The sequence below is a fragment of the Giraffa tippelskirchi genome, chromosome 9 (assembly GCF_054371585.1).
Source record: "Giraffa tippelskirchi isolate mGirTip1 chromosome 9, T2T-mGirTip1v1.2.pri, whole genome shotgun sequence".
Lineage (NCBI taxonomy): Eukaryota > Metazoa > Chordata > Mammalia > Artiodactyla > Giraffidae > Giraffa > Giraffa tippelskirchi.
Window position 1 is genome coordinate 111,890,266 of NC_137283.1, and position 23,189 is coordinate 111,913,454.

At 37.0% G+C, this 23,189-nt stretch overlaps 1 protein-coding gene across 20 annotated transcripts in view; it reads left to right on the top strand.

Moving 5' to 3' along the window:
• Nucleotides 1–2,834: 2,834 nt before the first annotated feature.
• Nucleotides 2,835–23,189, top strand: part of HACE1 (HECT domain and ankyrin repeat containing E3 ubiquitin protein ligase 1) — a 122,441-nt gene continuing 102,086 nt past the window's right edge. For 8 of the 20 annotated variants that reach the window (XM_081529334.1, XM_081529337.1, XM_081529341.1 and 5 more), the window contains exons 1-5: nucleotides 2,835–3,161; nucleotides 8,716–8,770; nucleotides 9,821–9,910; nucleotides 10,834–10,938; nucleotides 17,205–17,280. In XM_081529334.1, the coding sequence (XP_081385460.1) occupies nucleotides 3,086–3,161; nucleotides 8,716–8,770; nucleotides 9,821–9,910; nucleotides 10,834–10,938; nucleotides 17,205–17,280 (402 nt within the window). In that variant the 5' untranslated portion in view covers nucleotides 2,835–3,085. Of the gene's footprint in view, nucleotides 3,162–8,715; nucleotides 8,771–9,476; nucleotides 9,626–9,820; nucleotides 9,911–10,833; nucleotides 10,939–17,204; nucleotides 17,281–23,189 lie in introns of all 20 variants that reach the window. The other 12 variants (XM_081529339.1, XM_081529348.1, XM_081529354.1 and 9 more) reach the window with 5 other exon arrangements.

The window sequence follows — 23,189 nt, forward strand, 5'->3', positions numbered from 1 at the left end:
TTCATATTTAACATCTAATTGCACTGGCCATATCTCAAGCACCCAGTTGCACCATTTGGTTAGTCACTACTATTCTGGACAGTGCAGATTATGGAACATGGCAGTCATTGTAGAAAGTTCTATTGGATGGACAGTGATAAGCCTATAGTGGTACTACAGTTTCATATGCCTTACAGCAGAACTGTTTGAGAGACTGCATCACATTACAGAATTCAGAACTGACAATCCACTGCTGCATTCTGTAACTGTAATTCTTCCATCATCTTCTGCTCCTGTGGTGAATAGTGACCATCATAGGGAGTGATGCTCACTATGGAGGTTACTGCGGGCTTCTGCTCTGCACATGAACTCCAGACTTGGTGCTCACAGGGCATCAGAAATGATTTATACGGAGTAACAGCTTAAGGAGTGGCAGCAATAGAGACTGAGATGCTAACATCTGGAGAGCAGTGGGGATCTTGACTTTCTGAATGGTATGAGGAAGCCAAGAAAGGCAGGGGCATTTCTAGTTGAAGCTAGGTTGCCAAGGACTGCACATGGCCTGGTCCATAGTATTTGAATTCCTTTGAAGCTCTGACGTCTTCACCTTGTTTGATTGGTTTAGGTCTCATCTGAATCAACTGGTTAGCAGGTCTGTCCTGAGCCTGTTGCATCACTGGTACACATGACTGATGGTAGCAGGTTGGAATTGATTCAGGATGGCATTGGCAGGGAACACCCAGGCCAGCCACCATCTGCCCTTGTATATCCTGGCAAGTGAGATTCTCTTATGCCTCCTGGGCCAGCCAATATATAACACCAACATACACATGCTCATTCATTGCAGGATCAGCTTTGCCTCTTTGAGGAAGGAGAAGCTGAGAAAGACCAAGTTCTTTGGTTCTCTCTTAACTCCAGCATTATTTGGACACTGGTTCTATTCAAGAAGAGAAAATTTCTCCCTTTTTGTTGTCAGTGGTGTCAGTAGGCTCTTATTCACTTGACTTGGATTGATTCTTTCATGTTTTAGATGCTTAAAATTTGTTTTTATCCTGACTTGTGCTCAACTTCTGTGTAGAGCTGACAAACATGATTTTCCCCCATGAATTTCTTTGTAGTTCATTTCTTCCACACGTTGTTGGTACTGTCGAGTTCTTTGCAGCTCCCACAATCAGCCTCTGAATCTTCCGCTGGGATCTGTGATCACCTTGATGCTTTAGCATTGTGCCAAATAAACTAAAGTTTCTTTCAGGATATCATCATCCAGTTTTAACTTTGTATCAGGTGCTGTGGTAAATACGAAAATGCAAAGCACACGATAGAGTGACAGTTTTGCCCTCACGAAATCGCCCAGCAGATAATTAAGCTACAGTTAAGTTACTTGACTCTGTGGATCACAACAAACTGTGGAAAATTCTTCAAGAGATGGGAGTACCAGGGCACCTTACCTGCCTCCTGAGAAATCTGTATGCAGGTCAAGAAGCAACAGTTAGAACTGGACCTGGAACAACAGACTGGTTCCAAATCGGGAAAGGAGTACGTTAAGGCTGCATATTGTCACCCTGCTTATTTAACTTATATGCAGAGAATTTCAGGTGAAATGCTGGGCTGGATGAAGCACAAGCTGGAATCAAGATTGCAGGGAGAAATATCAACAATCTCAGATATGCAGATGACACCACCCTTATGGAAGAACGTGAAGAAGAACTAAAGAGCCTCTTGTTGAAAGTGAAAGAGGAGAGTGAAAATGCTGGCTTAAAACTCAACATTCAGAAAACAAAGATCATGGCATCTGGTCCCATCACTTCATGGCAAATATATGGGGAAACAATGGAAACAGTGGGAGACTTTATTTTTTGGGACTCCAGAATTACTGCAGATGGTGCCTGCAGCCATGAAATTAAAAGATGCTTACTCCTTGGAAGGAAAGTTATGACCAACTTAGACAGCATGTCAAAAAGCAGAGACATTACTTTGCCAACAAAGGTCCGTCTAGTCAAAGCTATGGTTTTCCCAGTAGTCACGTATGGATGTGAGAGTTGGACAATAAAGAAAGCCGAGCGCCAAAGAATTGATGCTTTTGAACTGTGGTGTTGGAGAAGACTCTTGAGAGTCCCTTGGACTGCAAGGAGATCCAACCAGTCCATCCTAAAGGAAATCAGTCCTGAATATTCATTGGAAGAAGTGATGCTGAAGCTCCAATACTTTGGCCACCTGACTCGAAGACCTGACTCACTGGAAGAGACCCTGATGCTGGGAAAGATTGAAGGCAGGAGGAGAAAGGGACGACAGAGGATGAGATGGTTGGTTGGCATCACCAACTCGATGGACATGAGTTTGAGCAAGCTCAGGGAGTTGGTGATGGACAGGAAAGCCCGGCTTGCTGCTGTCCATGGAGTGGCAAAGGGTTGGACACGACTGAGCGACTGAACTGAATGAAGGAAAAAGTATATTCTGCGTTTGCATTTGTTTGACTTTATCATTGTTTAAATCTGACATATGAAAATGTAACATTTCCAAAGTTCATGTTATCTGGAAAACGTACCAATACGGGAATGATTGAGGATGGATTTTTTTTTTTTAAGAACAATTGTGCAAATCCCCAATCGGCTGTATAATCGGATGGACTTGAAGGGAGCTGCTTGCGTAAAACTTCGTGGAGCAGGAAAAGAGGGTGTGGGAACACCCTGGAATTTTCCCCAGGAACTTGCGGGTACGCCCAGGTTGCGCACCGCTTCCCGCACACACCGCTCTACCCCGGCGTCTGCGTGGTGGAGGCGTGGAGCCTTGGGCGCACCGAGCGTGGCTCCGCCCCGGGCGCGCGGCTCTAAACTACTGCTCCCAGAAGGCTGTGCGAGTCCGAGAGGGAAGCGGCGGCGGCCGCCGCAGGAAGGGCGAGAGCGCCGTCTTCGTCGGCGGGTGTCTCCTCAGTCGTCGGTCCGATAGCCCCCGGACGGAGGGCGCGGCCCCGAGCTTTCCCCGCAGCCCCGGGAGTTAGTCCGGGCGAGCTGGCACCACCGCCCGCGGGACGGGCGCGGGGCGGGATGTAGGGCTCCGAGCGCGGAGGCCGCGGGCGGGCTGGGGGAGCACGGAGGGCTCGCCGAGGATGGAGAGAGCGATGGAGCAGCTCAATCGCCTGACGCGCTCGCTGCGCCGCGCGCGCACCGTGGAGCTGCCCGATGGTGAGCGGGCCGCGGGCTGGGGCCGCCGGGGGCGGGGCTCGGGGAGCTGCGGCGGGTGGGGGAAACGAACCGAAAGCTGAGCAAACGCCCACATTTACTTTCCTTGGCAGGGAGGGGCCGGTCTGGGACCCTTGGCCACCTCTCGCCCCCGACCCCCGCCCCGGGCAGGTGGAGTTTGTGGGAGGGGCCCGGGCCGTGGGGGTCCTGCAGCTGGAAGAAGCAGGACTTGAAGGCAGTCTCTCCAGACTATCGGTTAGGGGTTTCGGAGAAGGAGCAGAAATATCCGGATGGCGGAGACCCGGATTCAGAAGACAGCATAGTTGTTGGCCTTTTTCCATTCGCTGCCTGGAAATGCTGGAGGGGTGGGGTAGAGAGATTTCTCCTCTCCCCAACCCAAGTAGTATCGTTTACTTGAAGATGCTGACGGTCATTAAGCGGTCTTTTCTTTTTCAACATGTAGAGCACCATTTTATTTTTACAAGAAGCAGATAAATAAAAGGATGTCAGATGTCAAACGTGTACTTGAAGTACTTGTTTGTTTACATGTGCACACTTTAATATGCATATCCACTTCATCATTTATTCATTAGACAGGTTGGGGCTACGGTGCTTCTACAAAGGAGTAGTAGGGCATGGTCCTTGTAGTTTAGTAATTTTTAGTTAAGTGTGTAAGAGTTCCTTCAGGATAGATAACACACAAGTAATAGAAGAGGTGAGAAAGCCGTTTTGTTTGCAGGCTCATGAACGGTTTAGTGGTAGTGGGTGAGAGCCCTGCTGCCTCTAAGAGGCTTTTGATTGTGTACGCGCAACTGAGAGGAAGGGTAGCAGTTATGGCTGGTGATTTGTTTTTCTTTTTAATGCATTGTGTTAGGTTATATCCGCCCCCGCCCGGAAACTTTCTTTGAATTGCTTCTGGAGCAGTGATTTTTAAGTTAGGGAAGGAGACCTTGGCACAGAATCATCAGAGAAATGTGGACTGGGGACCTAGGGATGATTTTCCTGAGAAGATTTTCCCTTGTTTCTACCTATGATTCAGAACAGCATAATTTGAGTTGACTGTTTCTGAAAAGTAAGTTTGTACTTGGTACGTTGCTAGTATAAAGTAACAGACTGAAAATAATCCTGAAGTTAGGAACAAGACTTTTGCCTTCAGCTTACTCTTTCTCTGTTTTGTTTCCACTTTGAGTCCATTTTTTAAGTGCTTACTCATTTCTCACATTCAGATTTTTTGGTGTCTGCTGCTGCGTGTGTAGTTTCATTGACAGCAATTTGTATTGCTAAGCTTAAATCTCCCCTCCTTTTTTTTTTTTAACATAAATGTGACTTAGAATACTTGGATAATATTTCCTGGTTTTAAAGGTAATATGTTTTCATTGTAGAAAATCTTGAAAGAAAGAAAAATAATCTATTATTTCTCACCCAGTAATAAACATGCCTAGTATTTTCTTGAGTTCTTTCTATTATTATTTCTTTCTCTACCAAATTAAGATCATACTGCATATAGTCTTTTGTTATACTTTTAGAAAGCACAACACTTTTTATATCTTTAAACATGCTTAATGATTTCTTAGGCTTTCATATGATAATATGTAACAAACATTGAATCTAATTTTTTATAATAGATTTTATGAGGAACAGCTTTGATTTTTAAATCTTAGTCTGCCTTTATAATTATTTCCTTAGGATTATTACATAGAAGAATATAGGTCTAATTATATCAACATTTTAAAGACTAAGTATCAATCTCTCAAGTTACTCTCTGGAACAGAAAGTTCCACTGACAGTCTGAGAGTCCCTGGACACTAGAGTAATGAAAAATAAAACTTCTGCATGTTGCTTACATTTGTTTTTCTTTGAGTATAATGAGTTTGCTCATCTTGTTTTAATTTATTTCAAAATTCTGATGAATTTTTTTGAATTCTTTGAGATTGGCTCTTTCAGGTGCATGTGTGTGTATGTGTTATATTCCAGTTACAGAAATCCAGATGGTTGTGCTTACATTTTAAGGGCTGAACAGAATTGCTGAGATCTATCTAAATTTAGGAAATAATCAAATATTTATCTTGCCTTGTTAGAACTCAGTTGTTAATCATTTGATTGGAATAAATTATTAAGGTTAGTGTTTTTAATCAGACTTCACTCTAAATTTAACTTTGTTGCATAGGATTAAAGTGCAGATATTTACTGAATTGGATACTGGGAGGACATATTTATGTCCCCTTGAGATGATGAAAACCTGAGTATTCCCACTAAGTAATGGAGTGCAGGTTATTAGGCAGGGCTAACAGGAATCTTATGAGATAGGAAGTAAGGGAAAACAATAATTTTAGGGATATAGATTCTCAGTGCACTTTAAAAAGTTGGCTTATATTGTTCATTTATGTGGAAAAAAAACTGCTGCATGTACAGTGAATGTAATTTGTTTAATAAAATAATAGAACTTGAGCCCATTGGAGTATATGCTTGAATGATGATTAGGATAATTACCAATTAAAGAAAAACATTTTATGGTTTGAGGAGAACTTGAATATAGCATAGTGAATCTGAGCTTTCTGTTCTTTGAGGTTTTCCTTTAAATAGTTTTCTGAAACTATTAATAAAAATGGCCAAAGTATCTAATAAAGTGAGAGAAAGTTTAGTCTTACCACTATTAAGTGAGGGAAAGTTTAATCTTATCACTCTGAACTTTCATTATATACTTAATTCTCAAGATTTCTTCATGAGTGTGAAGAAGGAAGCACCTGACAGCAAATTTTATTCAGTATTTTCTTAGTATTTGCTGGAGAGTCTTCCTAGCATCATAGTTGTGGTTGTATTTGTGTCTTCATACCTTTTAGTGTATGTAAGCTATATTTTTTTTAATAAGGTTAGGTGTGACTTAAAAATAAGATCTATCTATAAATTTTATCTAAATAAACACTGTAAATAAACCCATGTGAACTTATGATGTTCACTTAAAATTATGTACTATCTTATTATATAAGTTTAAATTCACAAATAAGAGTATTTCCTGTTTATGACTTTTATTATGGAGTGACTTAATTGAAATTGTCTTGATTTTTTGGGGCAAGTGTTTTATAAGAAAGAGTGTTGCCATGCTGAGAGAGGCTCAGTCCAGTGTTTTTTCAAATCCTGTTGGTGATTCCCTGATAGATAATGAGAATGATTTAGTGATTGCAGTTAGCATTTTGAAAAAATCTAAATAGAAGAGAATAAAACAGACTGTGTTGTACATGTCAAGAATAAGTACTGTATTGAAGACCTTTTGGTTATTTACGTGTAGTGTATGGAGAAGGCAATGGCACCCCACTCCAGTACTCTTGCCTGGAAAATCCCATGGACAGAAGAGCCTGGTAGGCTGCAGTCCGTGGGGTCGCGAAGAGTCAGACACGACTGAGCGACTTCACTTTCACTTTTCACTTTCATGCATTGGAGAAGGAAATGGCAACCCACTCCAGTGTTCTTGCCTGGAGAATCCCAGGGACAGCGGAGCCTGGTGGGCTTCCGTCTATGGGGTCGCACAGAGTCGGACACGACTGAAGCGATGCAGCAGCAGCAGCATGTAGTGTATACTGTGTGCACTAAAATTTTTATAATGGGGGCTTTGGAATCAGCCAGCTTTGAATTCCAGTTTAACCACTTAACGCCACCATCACATACTTATTGCTTGACTAGTGCTTCAATTTTCTCATTTGCAAAATGTTGATAATACTAATACTTACTTCATAAGGTGCCCGTGAGGATAAAAGAGATGATGCATTTGTATGTGAAGTGTTTAGAACAGTGCCTTGAAGATAATGGTTTAAAACTTGTTGGCTGTTAGTTATTAATAGGATTCCTTGGTTATTAACTTTATTTTTATAGTGAAAGAACTGTTGCATTTGCACACTGAACTTGTGAAGTTTACTGGGACTAAATTGTTCTTCATGTCCATGCTCAAAAGTAGTTAAAATAATGAACAAAAATGTGCAGAAATGGTAACTTCTGTTCTATAAATACTTAAGATATATTTCTAAATATGCTTTTTCAAGGATAATCATGATACCATTATTACAGCCAACACAACAGTAATTTTTAATTCTCATCAAATACCCAGTTCATCATATTCAGTTTTCTCCTCTCAAAAATATTATCTTACAGTTGGTTTGTTTGAATCAGTATCCAGTCATAGTCCATACCTTAATAACAATAACATTTGGTTGTCTCATCTGTTAAGAATCTTTTAGTAACTTTTATTTCTCTTTTTTTTGTAACTTTACATTTTTAAGTAATTTTAGACTTACAGAAAAGTTGCATAAATACTACTCAGTCCTTGTATACCCTTCAGCCAGCTTCCCCTCATGTTCACATCTTATGCAACCAAAGTACAGTTATCAAAACTAAGGAGTTGATATTGGTGTAATGCTATTAGTATTTAAGACGTTTATTAGAGACATTACAGACATTTATTAGAATGTCAGGAGTTTTCCTACTAATGCCTTTTTTCTATTTTAGGATCCAATCCAGGATACCACATTGCATTTAGTTGTCATGTTTCCTTAGCCTCCCTTAAACTGTGATAATTCTAATTTTTCCTCATCTTTCATGGTCTTGAGACTTTTTTAAGAGGACTGATCAGGTATTTTGTGGAATTCCCCTTAATTTGGATTTGTCTAATATTTTCCCATGAGTAGATTAAAGTTAAAGATTTTTGGCAAGAAGACTGTGAAAGTGGCATGCTCTTCTCAGTGGAAACTCAAGTGCTGTGAAATATTGATATGTATTATTTCTGGTGATGTTACCCTTTTTGAGTTGATTAAGGTGATATCTGCTGGGTTTTCCACTGTAAATTCACTATTTTTCCTTTGTAATTAGTATTTGGGGGAGATGCTTTGATATGCAAATGCTTTTTCTCAAACTTTAACTCATTAATTTTAGCACCACTATTAACTTTTTAAGGGCTAAATGGGATGTATCAGGGTGGAGTTATTGTAATAAGTTAATAAGTTATTGTAAATAACTTATTAAAAAACATGAAGCTCTAAAATTCATTGAATTGAGGAATGACCACTAGTAATATATAAAAGTAAATGCAAACACTGGCTGAAATTTATGTGTTACATGAGATCATAGATGTTACTGACTTTTAACTTCTTTTGAATCATTTCTGTGAATTCTATAAGATAACTGAAATGTAAATTAAGTAATAAGTAAAAGTAAGACTTTAATGCTGTTTTATAAAAAGTTCTAAAAATTTCTTTTTAGAAAAAGGTATTGACACAAAACAACTTATGTATATTTAATGTTTTAAATTTATTTTAGCATGTATATCTTTGATATTCATATATACTTAAGATTCCTCCAAAATACTAGTAAGTATAATCAAACATTCTACATTTTTGCAAATGGTATGTGTAATACTTCTGGTGTTTTGCACTGTTCATAATTATCTTCCACCTCTTCTCCTAGCGTTTTATTTAGAGTTAAGAAAACTTTAAAATAGTCCTAAGTATCACCCTTTGGAAAAAACAGAAGATAAATTAATTCCTTTTTCTGTTTTTTTTTTAATACTTAGATAATGAAACTGCTGTTTATACATTAATGCCAATGGTAATGGCTGATCAACACAGGTGGGTGCCTATTTCAGAAATTTATATTTTTTAAGAATAGGAATTTACCTAAATGTTGTGTATATAAACATGGACACAGAGTTTGGACATTTTGACCTGGGGCAAGTTACTTAACTCTGTTATAATTTTCTGGCTGTGAAATAAGAAACAAGATTTTCCAAGTTCTTTATCAACTATAATATTCTATGGTTAGAGATTTTCTTTAATTTTTTTTAAAATTTACATATTTTATTGAAGTATAGTTGATTTACAGTGTTGTGAAGAGATTTTCTAAATGAATAGTCAAATTAAAGTAACTATTTGCTTGTTTACTGACAGTGAAAAAAATATGGTTTCTGTTAGAGGTTACTACTGATCTTTATAGCAGAAAGTTAGGCCTGATGGACAACTTATTCCTTAATATTCTACTATTTTGATGTTCTTTTTCTTTAAATATTCTTTTTATTAATGTAGCATTGACACTTTTTTTTAATAGGGCTTGTGTGAGATACAGTTGTCTGGCTGTGTGATAAGGTGTAACTTCTAACAGACAACTCTGCTGTGGTTAGCCATTGGGTAGTTTGGTATTATGAGGAGAAAGAGACACTGTATTTTGAAACAAATTTAAAATATAAATGATTTTTTTTTTTTTTTTTGCTTTGAAATTCCTGTCTGATAGTAAAATATGTTTGTCTGATTTTTTCTTATTTGGCCAAAATTAATATAGATAGGCTCAACTTTCTGCAAAGGGAGCAGCCAGCCCTACTGTCTTTGTTTCTCAAGAATCTAGTGGGAGCTGAAGCCAACTTAGGTGTCCTCAGAGCAGGTGACATAGTCAGAGCGGCAGATGAGGAACCCTTCAGCACCAGTTTATAGGTGAGGGCAGTTGTATTTTGGATGATGCTGCACTGGCTGCTGTGCTCTGCTTAGAGAGTAGTGCCTTGTTTTTTGGCTGATGTGAGACAAAACCTTTTGAATAATTGGTAAGAGTAACACTAAAGAGCTATTAACTTGAGTTATTATGTTTTTAAAAACTTTTTTTTTTAAACATTGACTCTTCTTTTTGCATAGGTCTGTTTCTGAACTACTATCAAATTCAAAGTTTGATGTCAATTATGCATTTGGACGTGTGAAAAGAAGCTTGCTTCACATTGCAGCAAAGTAAGACTAAATATTTTGGATTAAGCTCTGGTCTAAAGTAATGATCAGTAAGCTTTGAAGCAGTGTGATTCCATAGTAGTTATGGAGAAAGATGAGAAAAGATAACTGAGTGGTTCTTTGTCTTATTGAGGCCATAGGGTGCCACGGTTGCATCATTTCTCTAGATAGCTTTTTAATTTTGGGATTGGGCTCAAGTCGTATCTGATGTTTTCACTTGTCCTAGATCAGATTAGAGGAGGTTAGGCATGGGGTTTATCTTTCCTGGATATACTTAAGAGGGTGCTACTGCTGCTGCTAAGTCGCTTCAGTCGTGTCCGACTCTGTGCGACCCCATAGATGGCAGCCCACCAGGCTCCGCTGTGCCTGGGATTCTCCAGGCAAGAATACTGGAGTGGGTTGCCATTTCCTTCTCCACTTAAGAGGGTACAGTCATCAAAATTTTACTTTTATCCTACCAATATAAGATTTTATATGCTAATCGCATGTGAAGTTGTTGGCTTTATACTTTTTTCTTAGGTGTGAGAATGATTTTTATTCACAATGTTCCAGTGTGTAACTAATCAGTTTGTTGATATCACCTTTTAAGATTTAGGTAATGCTAACTTTCCCTAAATAAAATTGATTTTTCAATGTAAATTTGGCTTCTGGAAGGCCAAAAGTTGAGAGTATTATATGATTTCTTTTATGTGCTAATACTACTTTATTTTATTTCATATGAACTTCTCAAATACTTCATAGATTTTGTAGTAGAATGTGCCATCTTGAAAGTAGAGGTTATTTACTCTTTGTGACAGGAGTTAAATTGTAGGTCAGTATGGACCTCCAAAATAATGTGTTTAATAGAGCTTTTTGTTTTTTAATTAAGCTTTGTCAACTATGGCTGTATGTTAAATGCATCTGAACTGTTTTTAATATTGTTTTAGTTGTGGATCAGTGGAATGCTTGGTTCTGCTTTTAAAGAAAGGAGCAAATCCTAACTATCAAGATATTTCGGGTTGTACACCTCTTCATTTGGCAGCTAGAAATGGGTAAATATTTTTTCTTGAGCAGCTTGAGTTGGATTATCAGTTATGACATAGGAAAGCACTCTGCCTTCATGTGGTAATTTTTTCCCCCAATATTTGCCTTGGGAAGAGGGTCTTGGATTATTATGTTATCCTTTTAAATAACTATAATAATATCAATAATTTATTAAGTTGTTCACTAATATTTTTCTTCCTAAAAATGCCTTTGTCAGAGTTTATTTTTACTTATAATGACATTTTTTGAAAAGCATAATTTTCACCTCTTTGTTCCAGTGTCCTTTTTCCTGCTAGTCTTTTGCCACGTCCAACTCCATGACTTATTTTTCAAATTGTTTAGTTGATTTTATTAATGCAATTAAAGACAGAGTAAGTAAATTTTACCTAGTTTATAATTATTTATGAATGAGCATACTAACTCCTTGTGTGCTATTTTAAACCATACTGTACTTTTTATGGATTTCTCTTTTTTTGTTGAGAATTTCAGAGTCACATCTGTATCTGCCTCTACAATATTTTTCATTTCTTAAAATTCTCTTGGACTGAGAAACCGGACTAAAATGGTTGGAATTATGTTTACAATGAAAGATGCAGGGCTTGAGGAACTTTCAGAAAACTTCTCTTTGAAAAATATTTCTATGTGTTTATTCTTTTGATTACCCTGGAAAGTATTTTTGTTGACTATTTTGAACTGAAATTCTGGATAGTTAAGGTGGCTGCCTGAGTGAGATAGATATGGGGCTAAAATTGTCCACTTCATCAGTGTGAGACCAAATTTTTTCAGACAAGGATTAAAGTGGAACCAATAAAATAAGAACAATAGTGATATCTAGGTTGGACACGAGAGAGAGGCATAGTCTTTGACCCTGTCTGGTCTGTCCCATTTCCTGACTTAGCATGTGAACCAGTTTAGTTGTCCATGTTATAAAAGCCAACGTGCTGGTTAAACAATTGGTTTTTATAATAATTGGCCACATTAGGTATGTTGTGGGGTGTCAAAGCCAAGATTAGAGGAAACAGAGTAAATATAGAGTATTGGAGTTGAAGAGAATTGGACACGACTGAGTGACTGAACAACAACAACAACAAGAGTAAATCACTGCTTCCTTTGCTGCACTGATCTCAGGTCTAGTTCCATTATCCCATGTGTGGTAGGTTAGTGACAAAGCTCTTTTTAGAAGTTACATATAAAAAGCTGTCTCAACAACTGTAAATGGAAGGACAGGTTGGCGCACAGCAGGGATAAAACGTCTACTCCTGCTGTAGTAGGGGACTTAGTCATTTAGGAGACCATTGCTTTCCCCACCCCAGCTATGTTGAAGTATAATTGGCAAATAAAATTATAAATATAGTGTACATCATGATTTTATCTATACATTGTAAAAGGATTTCTCTCATCCATCACCTCAAATACTTATCTTTTTTTTTGGTGAGACATCCAATTTGGAGACCATTTCATTTTAAAGATGAAAACATATGACATATTATTTCATCATTCATATGGCAAATCAGTCAAGAGAAAAGGAATAAGAAGAGTCCATAACCCTTACATAGCATCTAATTTGGATGCATTTCATTCCTATAAAGATTACATTTGATATTCAGTACATGACTGTTTTGTTTTTTATTTACTAAATGGGTGCCTTGTACAGCTTAGGGGCACCTTGTTCAACTTAAAAGCTACTTGTTCCTGTAGCTTTTGATGGTTTCAGAAAATGTTTTTTCGTGTGATTTCTCTACAAATTCAAATTTGTCTAGACTGAAGCAGAAGTCATAGGTGAATTCTGCCCCTTTGGCTGGTCCATCTGATTTGTGGGATTTTTTTGTTTTGTTCCCTCATCTGTCATTGTCAGAAAGGTAGAATATTTCTCTTGGCCAGCTTTAGAGTTTCTATCTTCAGCCATCAGTGCTGGGTACGTTAGTACTAATGTACTTTCTAGTAGAAGACCCCTTAAGTTGCCTCAGAGCACTTGGATGACTGGTCCCTCTGTCCTTTGGGTTACCATAAACTTATAATTGTTGCAGTATCTAGACAGGAAAGTTGTTGCTTACTGTACAATAGGGTCCAGCATTGCTAATGATTATATGAGAATTTTAAAAGAGAAGACTTAAAAATTATTGTGTATCTTTAGGTTGCATATTGGCCAGATTTGAAACATTTTTCACTATTGTTTTTTGAGCTAGATTGTGAGCTCATAAAGGGTACAGCTCATGTATTAGTTAATATTTTAGCTCCATTCTAAGCAAAAGAGCTGAGCACTTAAGGGGTCTTTTTGATTTACTGAAGGTTATGGAAAATAGCAGTGATGATTGTTAACTAGGAATAAGGATGTATTTCATAGTGCCCTGTACCTTTTGCAGTTCATTTTTGGGAGGGGGAGCATTATGTTTTGCTGCTTCTCTTCAACAAACCTCTACCCTAAACACTTCTTTGGAAACCTTTCCCTGGCACAGTCCTACCTAAGTGTTTATTTTGACAATAGGCCAGTGGTCCACATCAGGCTTCTGAATAGATTTTAGAAGTCCCACATTATGGGTGCCATCACACACACACACAGGCATAATTTAAACAATGTAATATTAATTTTAATAGGATTTTGTGGTCTGTTGCCTCACAGTTATGAAGATTTATTTCCTAAGGTTTTCATAACTGTATTTGATGAAGAAACTTTGTAAAATGTTTGAACTTTTAAGTTTACTCAGAGCTTTATTTCCTTCCATTTCTTTGATTAAAATGCTGATTTTAGTTGAATTTAACTTCATTTTAGAAAGAAAGAGTCATAGGAAGAAAAGTAATTTGTTCTCTTTTAAAAGATTTCTTCAGTTAATAACAATTATAACTATTGTGTATACAGAGGATGAGACAGTTGAATGGCATTGCTGGCTTGATGGACATGAGTTTGATCAAGCTCTGGGAGTTGGTGATGGACAGGGAAGCCTGGTGTGCTGCAGTCCATGGGGTCGCAGAGTTGGACACGACTGAGCAACTGAACCAATAGCTATTCTAAGATTGAATAATTAGTAATTAGTTAGCTATGCTTAGTACTGAGTTGATTGAAGAAATGTGATAGTGTATGAAGAAATTTATTATCAGAGTAAATAGTTATTATATTACATGTATTATGTATATTCTCTATATGCCATATATTATTATATATGTATAGCATATTTGCAAAGGGTTCCTGGACCCAATTCCAGTGTGTGTATGTGTGTATGTATGTGGGAGGGCAGTTGTAGGCTTCGTCAGACCAACAAGGAAGTCTCAAATGACAGCAGTTTCCTAAAAGTCAGATCAATTCTGACACTATGATATACCTTCAGGTAGAAACAGATTCTGTCGGTCAAGGGCTCAGTCCTATAGACCACCTTCCACTTCAGACGCCAGTTGCCAGGTCAGTTTCAAGTAGTTCTCTGACTGACTGGCTACAGATTGGAGGTTCTGCCATCTCCTTCCAACTCAGGATTCCTGTCGAGAGTTCAGGTTGTAACCAGTACTTTTGACCAACTGACTAGAAATCAGAGTTTCCCGGGATCCCTTTCTTTGGCTTGATTAATTTGCTAGAAGGGCTCATTGAACTCAGGAAAATTTGTTGGTTACTCACTAGAGTACCGATTTTTTTTTTTTTAATAAGAGAGTATTAAAGGATATGAGTCAGTAACCAAATGAAGAGATAGATACACTGGGTGAGGTCCTGAACAAAGAGATTGGGGCATGGTCGCAGGTAGAAGCATTTTGGTTTCCCTCCATGGAAGCTGTTCCTGAAAAGGACAAAAAACTGTCCTTTTGGGTCTGTGGAGACATCATTACATAGTCATTATTGACTTAAATCATTGGCTCTTAGCAGCTGATTCAACCTCTGGTTGCTATCCCCTCCCTGGAAGTAGGAGTGGGACTGAAAAGACCCTCTAATATGTGGTTGATTCTCCTGGCAACCAGCTCCCACCGTTGGGTGGGACCCAAAAGTCACCTTCCCTGAATGGTTTTCAGGAAAAGAAGCCCATTGCTCTTAATTGTTTAGGGTTTAGAACTGAGAGCCAAGAATTGTGGATTAAGACCAAAAATATAAGTATATATTCTTGCTGTAAATCACAGTATCTCAGTATTCACATTAATACTATATATATGTTGTATAACATTATACATAATATGCTATTACACATACCTTATTTTATATTTTTTATGTATGTATATAATTATTTACTTAACTAGATCATGAACTTTTTCATGCCATAAATTAAATCATATTTTCTTAATTCATTACTGAGCATAGTTAAGCATATACATAAATTGTGTATTTTATATATATATACACACATACACATATGTGCATATATATATATATAGTGTGTGTGTATCACTTTGTTTCCAAAGCATGAGTTTTTATTTAATTATTAATGAAGGAGAAATTGAGGTAAACACTGAAGAGTGAGGAAGAATGGATCAGGCTAGGAGGAAACATTGTGAGCAAAATGACATGGTTAGGCAATTCAAAAGGCAGCAACATACTTTTGTAGATATTTCTCCAAGTAAGATATACAGGTGTCCAGAACAAGAAAAGATGCTTAATATCCCTAATCAGGGAAATGCCAGTTATAAAACTATCATGAGACACCAACTCAGATTCATTAGTATGGCCATCAAAAAAAACATGACAAGTGTTGATGAGGGTGTGGAGAAATTGGACCCCTTGTGCTCTGTTGGTGGGAAAGGGAAATGGTACAGATGCTCTGGAAGCTATTTCATTGCTTCCTCAAAAATAAAAATAGAATTATACTATGATCCAGCAATTCCACTTCTGGGTATATACCCCCCAAAATTTCATGCAGAGTCTTGCAGAAATATTTGTATACTTGAACTCAAAGCAGTATTATTCACAGTAGCTAAAATAAAGAAACCTAAGCATCCATTTGCACATGAATGGATAAACTAAATGTGGTATATACATACAGTTGAATATTATTCAGCCTTGCATGAGTGCTAAGTTGCGTCAGCTGAGTTCGACTCTGAGCGACCCTGTGGATTGTAGCCTGCCAGGCTCCTCCATGCATCGGATTCTCCAGACAAGAATACTGGAGTGGGTTGCCATACCCTCCTCCAGGGGATCTTCCCAACCCAAGGATTGAACCCGCGTTTCTTACGTCTCCTGCATTGGCAGGCAGGTTCTTTACTACTAGCACCACCTGGGAAGCCTCGTAAAAGGTAGGAAATTCTGTATCCATGTTGTATACTGCAATATGGATGAGCCTTGAGGAGATCATACTAAGTGAAATAAGCCAGTCACAAAAAGACAAACTGTATGATTCCACTTCTGTGAGACATTTAGATAAAGGCAAATTGTAGAGATAAAATATAGAATAGTGGTTGCCAGGGGCTAGCAGGAGAGGCAATGGGGAGTTTCTGTTGAATGGATGCAGAGTTTCAGAGAGCTGAAAAGCGTTCTTGAGATGGATGGTGATGGTTGCACAGCAATATGAATATACTTAATATTGCTGATCAAGTGATCAAATGTTAGTCGCTCAGTCATATCTGACTCTTTGCAACCCCATGGACTATAGCCTGCCAAGCTTCTCTGTCCATGGAATTCTCCAGGCAAGAGTACTGGAATGGGTAGTCATTCCTTTCTCCAGGGGATCTTTCTGACCCAGGGATCGAACCCAGGCCTCCTGCATTGCAGGCAGATTCTTTACTGTCTGAGACATCAGGGAACCCTATTATCACTGAACTGTACACTTAAAAATGGTTAAGATGATAAATTTATTTTATGTGTATTTTACTACAGTAAAAAAGCTGAAAAAAAATTAAGTGGATAAGGAGATGGATAGATAGCCATTTTATTAATTTGTTATTTTTTACAACTCATCTTAGTATTTTAAATATTATACAATCAAGAATATAGGATGCAGCATTCATTGAGACATAATTTTACTCTATCCATTCCCCTTCCATTAGACTTATGAATGTCTTACATTTTTAATGAAGATTACTATTTCAAATATTCTGTCAACACTAGAAATTTTATAGCATTTTGAATGATGAATTTGTCCCAATGGCATTAAAACCTCATTGTGCCTTTTTTAAATCCTGTTATCTTTGAGTGATAGAAACAGTTTTGTTTCATATGCTACATTTATTTATTGAAGTATTTATTTAAATATTGCAGATACAGGTTATTTGCTATCAATATTGAGTGTAGTTAATATTTCAGTAAAATAATTTTCATTTGTTTATTTTTCTAGTAACAGTTGTCTTTACTGTCTCTTTTTCTTTTCAGGCAAAAGAAATGCATGAGTAAATTATTAGAATACAGTGCTGATGTCAACATTTGTAATAATGAAGGTCTTACTGCAGTAAGTGCTAAGAGTTTTTGTTTGAGATTTTAGAAATACTTAAAAAAATAATATCAAAAGTAATAATAATGCAAAGTGTAGTACAAATATTTCTGCAGTTATTTCTTTGTGGTAATTGAGAAGATACAGAATGATTTCAGGTACACTTCTCAGCTAATTTATGCATATTGATGTTAAGGATGAAATATTTAGACTTGACTTGGTTTGTTCTGAACTCAGCAAAATTATAAAAGTGAGGCAATAAGAATGATGTGATGTTTGTTTGGTTGTGTTGCCTATACCGTCTCCCAACTACTGTCAAAATTCGTTGCCTCTAAGAGTCCTATGAGAAAAAGGCAGAAGAATATCAGTAAGAAAAATTGAAGGCAGTGGATGAGTTTCTTCACCCAGCTGGCAGAGTCAGAGTGAGACATGTATCTTCTGTATCCATCTCAGGAAATGGGAGTGCTAATGGGTACAGGGCTTCTTTGGGGTAAATGAAAATGTTCTAAAATTGATTGTAGTGATGATTGCACAACTCTGTGAGTATACTAAAACCTATGCTTTAAATAGATGAATTGTAAGGCCTGTGAATTGCTTCGCATTTTATGTCAAACAAATATACATCTACTTTATGACATTCTTCCCCTGAAAAAAAAAAAACATTCTCTTTGTTTTTCTTTAATTTCTTTTTTCTTTTGAACTTTTTATTTTTGTATTGGGGAATAGCCAATTAACAGGGCTTCTCAGGTGGCGCAGTGGTAAAGAATCCACCTGCCAGTGCAGGTGACGCAAGAGATGCAGGTTTAATCCCTGGGTTGGGAAGATCCCCTAGAGTAGGAAATGGCAACCCACTCCAGTATGCCTGAAAGATTCTATGGACACAGGAGCCTGGTAGACTACAGTCCATAGGGCTGCAAAAAGTTGAACATGACTGAGCAACTGAACATACATACACACATAGACGATTAACAATGCTGTGATAGTTTCAGGTGAACAGCAAAGGGACTCAGGTATATATATACATGTATCCTTTCTTCCCTAAACCTCCCTCCCACCCATGCTGCCACATAACATTGAGCAGAGTTCCAAGTGCTATATAGTAAGCCCTTGTTGGCTATCCATTTTAAATACAGCATGTATACATGACCATCTCAAACTCCCTAAGTATCCCTTCCCCTTATGGCAACCATAAGTTCATTTGGTAAGTCTGAGTCTCTTTCTGTTTTGTGAATAAGTTCATTTGTATCATTTCTTTCTTAGATTTCATATATAAGGGATGTCATATGATATTTCTTTATCTGACTTACTTCACTCTGTATGGCAGCCTCTAGGCCCATCCAAGTTGGTATAAGTGGCATTATTTAATTCATTTTAATGGCTAAGTAATATTCCATTGTATATATTTACCACATCTTCTTTATCCATTCCTCTGTCAGTGGACATTTAGGTTGCTTCCTGTCTTGGCTATTGTAAACAGTGCTGCAGTGAACATTGGGATGCATGTATCCTTTTGGATCATGTTTTTCTCTGGATATATGCCCAGGAGTGGGATTGCAGGGTCATACAGTAGCTCTGTTTTTAGTTTTTAAAGGAACCTCCATACTCTTCTCCATAGTGGCTGTACCAGCTTATATTCCTGCTAACAATGTAGGTGGGTTCCTTTCTTTTCATACCCTCTCCAGCATTTATTGTTTGTGATTTTTTTTGATGATACCTGTTCTGGCTGGCATGAGGTGATACCTCATTGTAGTTTTGATTTGCAGTTCTCTAATAATTAGTGGTGTTGAACATCTTTTCGTGTGCTTATTGGCCATCTGTATGTCTTCGTTGGAGAAGTGTCTATTTAAGTCTTCTGCGTATTTTTTGAGTGGGTTTTTTGTTTCGATGCTGTTAAATGTCATAAGCTGTTTGTAAATTTTGGACACTAATCCCTATCAGTCACAAATATTTGCAAATATTTTCTCCCAATTTGTTGGCTGTCTTTTCATTTATATTCTTTGTTTGTTTGCTGTGCAGAAGCTTTTGAGTTTAAGTAGGTCCCATTTATTTATTTTTTATTTCCATTATTCTGGGAGGTAGATCAAAAAGATGTTGCTGTGATTTATGTCAGAGAGTGTTCTGCCTTTGTTTTCCTCTAGGAGTTTTATAGTGTCTGGTTTCACATTTAGATCTTTAGTAACATTCTTTTGACCTTCCTCCTCAGCTTCCAAATTTCTCACTCCACAGTCAAATTTTCTCAGTTATTTTAATAGATTTAAAAATTTTGTTTCCTTATATCTAAAGAACATGCTAGTATTACTGCTTTTTGACTTTTCAGTTTTAGGCATCACCTATTGACTTTCTGGAATATAAAGTTAAGTGTTTCTTTTTTAGCCTCACCTCCTCTTATCCCATCATGTACAAGCACATTTCCCTCACACCCATCCAGTAGAGCTGTAATTTTTGTTAGGTCATTTTTCAGTGTTTTAATTTTTTGGCAAAATAAAAACTGTTCATAGTTAGGCCAAAAAGTTTACTACAGTTGTTTTATGGGGTGGGGCAGGCGCTGTGTTTTGTGGCATGTGGGTTCTTAGTCCCATGACCAGGCATCATACCCATGTCCCCTGCACTGAGAGTGCAAAGTCTTAACCATTGGACTGCCAGGGAAGTCCCTATAATTGCTTTTCTTTCTCTCACAGCATTTTGTTTTTCATGTGATTAGTAATTGTATTTTCAAAAATGAGATACTTGTAGATTCATATGCAGTTGTAAGAAATAATACAAAGAAATCCTCTGTATATTTTGCACAGTTTTCCTCAATGGTAACATTTTATAAAACCATAGTATAATGTTATGACCAGGATATTGACAATGATATAATTTATGTTCTTCAGATTTCTCCAGTTTAACTTGTATCCACTTTTACCTGTTTATGTATGTATGTTAAGTTTTAGACAGATTTACTACCTTTGTAGATCTATGTGTCCACTACCGCAGTCAATATTCTGAGTATTTCCAACTCCAAAAAGATGTTTTTTGTTGTTCTTTTATAACCATACCTTTCCTTTCCTTCATCCTATGCCTAACCCTGGCAACCAGTGATCTGTTCTTCATTTCTAAAATTTTGTCATTTCAAGAGAATAATATAAATGGAATCATAGTAGGAATGGGCTTTTGTGTGCTCATCATATTCCATGGGGGTGGATCTTGGTTGTGTGTATTAATAATTCATTCCTCTACACTGCTGACTGGTATTCCTTGGTGTAGCTGTACCACTGTTTGTTTAACCACTCACCTGTTGAAAGACATCTGGGTTGTTTCCTGTTTGGGCCTATTGTGAATAAAACTGCCATGAACATAGTGTACAGGTTTTTGTGTGAACATAAAGGTTTCATGTTTTAGGGAGTAAAATGCTCAGGAATACAGTTGCTAGGTTGTATGGTAGTTTCATGTTTAGTTTTAAAATGCACTGGAAAGGTTTTCCAGGTTCACTGTATCATTTTATACTCCCACCTGCAACATATGAATGATCTAGTTTTCTGTCGTTCTCGCCAGCATTTGGTGTTGTCACTGTATTTTATTTTAGTCATCTTGATAGGTATGTATGTAGTGATATCTCATTGTGGTTTTAATTTGCATTTACCTAATTGCCAATGTTGAACAGCCTTTCATGTGTTTTATTTGCCATCTATATATCCTATTTTGTGAAATGAGTTCAAGTCATTTGCACATTTTCTGTTTTTTTTTTTTTGAGTTGCTAGAATTCTTTGTATTTTGGAGATAGCAAACCTTTGTCAGGTATGTGACTTACAAATATTTTCTCCCAATCTTTACTTTGCCTTTTAAAACTCTTAACTAGGTCTTTTGTAGTGTGAAAGTTTTAAATTTTGATGAAGTTCAATATACCAGTTTTTACATTTATGGATTGTGTTTTTGATGTCAAGTTTAGGAACTCTTTACCTTGCTGCAGAGTCTGAAGATTCTCTCTTATCTTTTTCAAAAAGTTTTATAATTTTACATTTTATATCTAAGCCTATGATCTGTTTTGAGCTAATATTTGTCTGTGATGCTTAAGTCAAGGCTCATTTTTTTACCTATGGATTCCAGTTACTCTCGCACTATTTGTTGTAATGACTATATACTTCCTGTGTGAAATTAGGTTTGTATCTCTCTCAAAAATGTTTAGGCATACCTGTATGGGGTTATTTCTGGGTCCTCAGTTCTGTTCCAGTGATCTATGTGCATTTGCCATTATCACACTGTCTTGATTACTCTAGCTATATAGTAAGCCTTACTGTCAGGTAGAGTAATTCCTCCCACTTCATTTTTGTCAAAATTGTGTCAGCTACTTTGGTTCTTTCACCCATCTGTATAAATTTTAGAATAAACTTGTCTATGATAAAAATCCTGCTGAGATTTTTTATTGGAATTTCATTAAGCCTATAGATCAATTTGGGGAGAATTGACATCTTTACTATGTTGAGTCTTCCAATCTATAAACACAGTATGTCTCTCGTTTATTTAAGTCTTTGATTTCTTTCATTAGAATTTTATGTTGCTCAGCGTACAGATCTTGTGCAAGTTTTAAGTGTATAGCTAGATATTTTATTTTCTTTGTAGCAATTGTAAGTAACGTTATTTTTAATTTTGATTTCTGCATGTTTCTTGATAGTACATAGAGATACAATTACTTTTTATGTGTTGATCACATATCTTGTGACCTTGCTGAACTCACTTGATTAATTCAGGAGTTTCTGGTAGACTTCTTAGGATTTTCTACATAGATAATCATATCATCTGCAAATTAATTATAGCTTTTCCTTTTCAATCCATATGTCTTTTCTGTTTCTCCCTTCATTGCAGCTCAAAATTTTGTTTTCTAAATGTGTATTGTCAATTCATTACTAGAGTTTCCCTGAACTTTGTAAGTATCCTCATAACATATGTTCACTACCTTTCATCTTGAATAGTTTTGAAGGAGTCTGTTACGGAGACTGCTGTTAGATTTAAGTCATATTGGTTGATTTCTTGGCTTGCTGTACAGTGTTATTTGGAATATCTCTTCACCATCATCCTGGAGATGCCTTTGCCATTCTCTCGTTTTGGGTTTATTTATATACATACCTTGGAGATACTTCAGGTTCTGTTCCTGACCATGTTAATAAAATGAATACTATAGTAAAATGAGTCACACAGATCTTTTGGTTTCCTAGTTCATATAAAAGTTATATGTAACTAGGAGACACTGCAGGGTGCTTGCTACCTATTCTTGAGCTTTTGAGGAATTCTGTGTTCTGAATTTTCTTTCTTGGTGTTCTCTCTTACTGGTTTAGGGGTCATCTTTCTGTTCTGACAAAACAGATAAAAGCTTCCAAAATGTATTGCTATTGTATACTCTCCTGTTCTTTATCTTAATGTGCGTATTCAGTTGCTCAGTAGTGTCCGAATCTTTGCAACCCCTTGGACTGCAGCCTGGGAGGCTGCTCTGTTCATGGGATTTTCCCAGCAAGAATACTGGAGTGGGTTGCCATTTCCTCCTCCATTATCTTAATAGATCTGTTGTTTAAGAAAAAGTACCCTTTACTGTCATTTCAGTGGTTTGGGAAGAAGTAGGAGCTGATACTTGGGTTCAAAGCTACCATTTTAAAACAAGTTGCATGAAATATTTTTTTTTAATGGAAAAAAGGCAGATGAAAAATGCATGGACAGCATAGACCAAGTTATAGCATTATCTTTGAGTTGTAGACTTCTAGGTGTTGTATATTTTTTATCCTCTCCATGTATGTTATTTATGTATGTTTTATGCATTACATGTAAAATATAGGAAATAAAGAATATGACCCCTACTGTGTTGATTACTTTTTAACTTATGTTTGTTTCTGGGGGAGGGAAAACATTCAGTACCTCTTCTCTAGAGATAAACTATACATACAGTCATGGTCATCTAA